General features: G+C 40.4%; 1 protein-coding gene across 1 annotated transcript; it reads left to right on the top strand.

Annotated features, from left to right (window-relative positions):
* Window positions 1–1,245: 1,245 nt before the first annotated feature.
* On the top strand, window positions 1,246–1,581 carry LOC148036864 (serine/threonine/tyrosine-protein kinase HT1-like). The gene has a single exon (XM_087677043.1). It carries the CDS (start codon window positions 1,246–1,248, stop codon window positions 1,579–1,581), a length of 336 nt encoding a protein of 111 aa, XP_087533169.1.
* Window positions 1,582–4,041: the final 2,460 nt, after the last annotated feature.

Here is a 4,041-nt window from a genome sequence, read left to right as displayed (position 1 = left end):
TCTAGCTAGTAGCCATCTCCAGTTGTCACTAAGATGACCCTACCTTGATCTAGTTAATCCATGAAGCCTTCCTGCATGATGATTTGGCCAACATTGTCAATAGAAAAAATCAAGAGAAAAAGGAAATGAAATTTATGAGTTTCAGAAAACTAATGGATTGTTATACTATAAGGATCTACTTTACATCCCTCTAGGAAAGTCGAGACTCCAAGCACTCCAACAATTCCATGACTACCCAATAGTAGGATACTTTGGAGTTAATAAGACCTTAGAGCTTATTTCAAGAGATTTTTGTTAGCCCTAGATGTGGAAAGAAGTTAAGGAATAAGTAAAATCATATGATACTTGCAAGGACCAAGATACCTAATCACAAACCACATGACCGCTTGCAACTGCCCTTGCCCATTCCAGTGTCACCCTGGTCTTCTCTATTCGTGGATTTCATAATAGATTTTTCCAAATCAGAAAAATATGACTCTATTCTTGTTGTAGTAGATAGGTTCACAAAAATGACACATTTCATCCCTACCACCGCCACGACCATCATAGGCGCAGCTACCGCTGTCGAAGAGTTTCGAAAGCAAAGTCGCAATCACAGAGGTCCTTGAGAAATTCCAAGATAGAAGATCAATCAAGCAAATAAGCAAGATGAGAAAATGATGTCAAGTCTTTGCTTTTATTTCTACCAATAACTGAAGATGAATAGAAAGCCAAATCAGCTTATAGTGGTGGCCTCCACAATGTTCATATTTACATTCCAACAACTCTTCAAAAGACTGATGAGACAAATAGCTTTCTAGCTTAGCAACTCCCTCTTTTACATCAGAGAAGCTGAACTTTGTTATAACAGCATGTTCTTTTGATTCAGACAGGTAATTATTGTCTATGTTCACATCCACAGCCTTTGAGAATCTTGAATCCAATTTAAGACAACAATTTTGTATGTCTTAGACCTTAGATTAGCTACAGCAGCAATAAAGGACAAGTACAGAGGATCCTCAGAGGTGTATACAAGAGGTTTAGGGAATAGTTTTGGTGCAGATCAAAATAATGTCCGGTACTATAAAGGATTCATACAAAATCCAATAACATTGGACCAAAATCAAGGATCTCTTTACTGAATAACAAACTTCTCAATTTGGCATCATAACAGATCGAGAGTTCATCACAGAAACATAGTGAAGTTTGTTGGAGCATGTAGAAAGCCACCAGTCTATAAGGGCTGGAATGAAATTGGTATTCGACATGGCCCTTGATATAGCTCGTGGTATGGAGTATCTGCATTCTCAAGGTGTGCTACATCGGGACTTGAAGTCACAAAATCTGCTCTTGGCAGAGGACCTGACTGTGAAGATCATAGATTTTGGGGTAGCTTGTTTTGCCTCAGAGTGGTATTGTTTAAGGAATGATGATATTGGAACTTACCGCTGGATGGCACCTGAAATGTTCAGTGGTAAGCCTTGTTCCAGGAAAGCAGATGTTTATAGCTTTGGGTTGGTAGTATGGGAGTTTTTGACAGGGCAGGTACCATTTGAAGGCTTATCTCCAATTCAAGCAGCTTTTGCTGTGCTAAACAAGTAGGCAAGACCTCCGTTACCACTCAACTCTCCAAGCCCTTTAGCAAATTTAGTTCATCAATGCTGGGCTACTGATCCCAACAAAAGGCCTGATTTCTCAAAGGTTGTTGTAACATTAGAAGATATGAGAGGTAGCTATCAATCACAAGTTGATTCGAAGTTCCTGCCATGGCCTCTCCCTCCTTCACTTTTTTTAGAAACTCCAGTTAATTGCCTGAGCTCGTGTTTTTATGTCAGACACCCTCTCAGCAACACCAACAATGCACATCACAACACATTGTTTAGAAAAACATGAGGAGCGCTCAGCCAGATCAAAGACAACTTCCCTCACTTTTTGCTGCACCTGTCGAGGAAGGACGCTACATTGAAATGGGTCAAATTTTTCCAAGAACACCTGGTCGATCTGTCTGATGGTGAAGAAGACAGAATTGTTGATGCGCAAGTTGAGGATAGTGCTAAGGACAATGATTCAAAAGATAGCATACTCGAGGACGATGAGGTAGTAACAAGTAAAAAAAAAGCACCGAAAAGACTGGCAGGAAAAATATCAGTCTACGAAAATTTGAAATTCTCTTAGCCACCATATCTGTTTCAATCCAGCCATGAGTTTTGATGCGATTTACTGGGTCCAATCACGTACTTTCATGCAAAAGCAGCTCTTCACACATCCGTGGTCGTCATCTTCCTGTGGTATTTCTGTCAAATATTTCTGCTAGACCTCGCATCTGCTTTGTGTTTGCTGATGCCGTTCGTCAACAATGTCGTCACCTCATTCCATCCTTCATCTTTGTTTTCGTCTTCATCCTCCACTACTTCTTTATCTCCGTCGTCTTTGTCTTCTTCTACTGTCCACTCCAGTTCTTTACGGCCTCATTGTTGCAATCGTCCTCCTATCCTCTGTCACCTCTACCACAGTAGCTTTCGCCAATGATGTCTCTTCCTCTCTGATTATCGAGATCCTCTCCAATTCCCCATTTGTCTGTTTTTTGCTCTGCCTGAAATTCCCATGCTTTCTCCTCTGCTCTTCTCAATTAAGCCTTTCCCCCCCAAAGGCCTCTTTTAAAAAATAGCCCTCCGTGCATCCTTACTTTTTCCAACATTCCCCAATGCTTTTGCTTTCTTCCTCTAGAAATACAGTTTTCTTCAGAAAAGCATAAGGATTCCTTACACAAGTTGTCCGAACTTCACATACATTGCATGTAAATACTGCACGCATACGTTGTCTTGGTGATTCGCTCCAGGAAGACCAGCGCTTCCCAATGGATTCAAATTATCCACCAGCTTGTGAAATATGCACAAAACTGTCCCTTCCTTGAAAGGAGCCATTCTATACACAACTCCAATCCATCTGAACTGCACCAATGCATTAAAATGTCCTGCCTGTGAAGAAAGTAGCAAGCCAGAGCCAAATAGGGATATGAATCTGTAAACAGACATTCCACTCACATCTTCTCCAACTATTATAGCATTAGGATAAAGGGCATGAATCATGTCATTGGCAAGCATCAAATAATTCACTGCATCCATATCAGCTGCTAGCCCAAAATACTGTCATATTCCCCATGTCAACATAGCCAAGGATAAAGGAAACTCCAAGAATATTCATTACGTTGTGACAGGCAGTCAAACGTGTGCTGAACATCAAGCAAGCTCCTACATTTGGCATACATATCCACTAGTGTACTTCAATCTGCATCTCTTTAAAACAGTTTAGTACTTCCTCAAAAAGCCCATAATCGACATATCTTGAAATAAGTGTAGCCCATGAGACTGCATCTCGAATTACCAATCTATCAAAAACTCCCTGTTCTTCTACAAGCATGTCACATTTAGCGTACATGTCAACCAGAGCATTACGGATAAGTTCCTCTTGCACCAAACCCCTCTTCACTATATTACCCACGTAGAATGAAAGAGCAAACATAATGACTAAGTATGTACAAAGTAACAAATCCCACACACACAACTTTTGGGTGGATTTCACACCTCGGATGCGCAGCAGTGTGACACCGCTAGACTCTTCCTTAGATACATTTTTAGATTACATGGACTCTCAGATGACATCATCAGTGATATGGGTCCCCGATTCATATCTAGTTTTTGGAAGAGCCTTTGCAACCTCATTGGAGTCCAAGTAAATTTATCCATAACCAATCATCCACAAACTAATGGTCAAACAGAATGAGTAAATCAAGTCTTGAAAAATATCTCCGCTACACCATCAAGTACCATCAAAATGATTGGTTTGAGCTCTTTCCCTTTGCAAAGTTTTCTTATAGTGATAGTATCCAAGCAAAATCCTTTCTTTGCAAACTATGAAAAGCATCCAAGGTTGGATGTACATCTCTCCAATCAAGTAAAGAACCCTACCACTTGAGATAAAGCTCAATACCCCTAGCAGATATACACCAAGAACTCAGCACTATGTGAACCAGCATCGTCTGCAATAAATAGCATACAAAGT

Source organism: Lygodium microphyllum, chromosome 4 (assembly GCF_053477565.2).
Source record: "Lygodium microphyllum isolate KBCC chromosome 4, Lygodium_microphyllum_v1.1.10, whole genome shotgun sequence".
Taxonomy (NCBI): Eukaryota; Viridiplantae; Streptophyta; class Polypodiopsida; order Schizaeales; family Lygodiaceae; genus Lygodium; species Lygodium microphyllum.
Note: the sequence above shows the minus strand (reverse complement) of the source record. Positions and strands in the feature narration are given on the sequence as shown.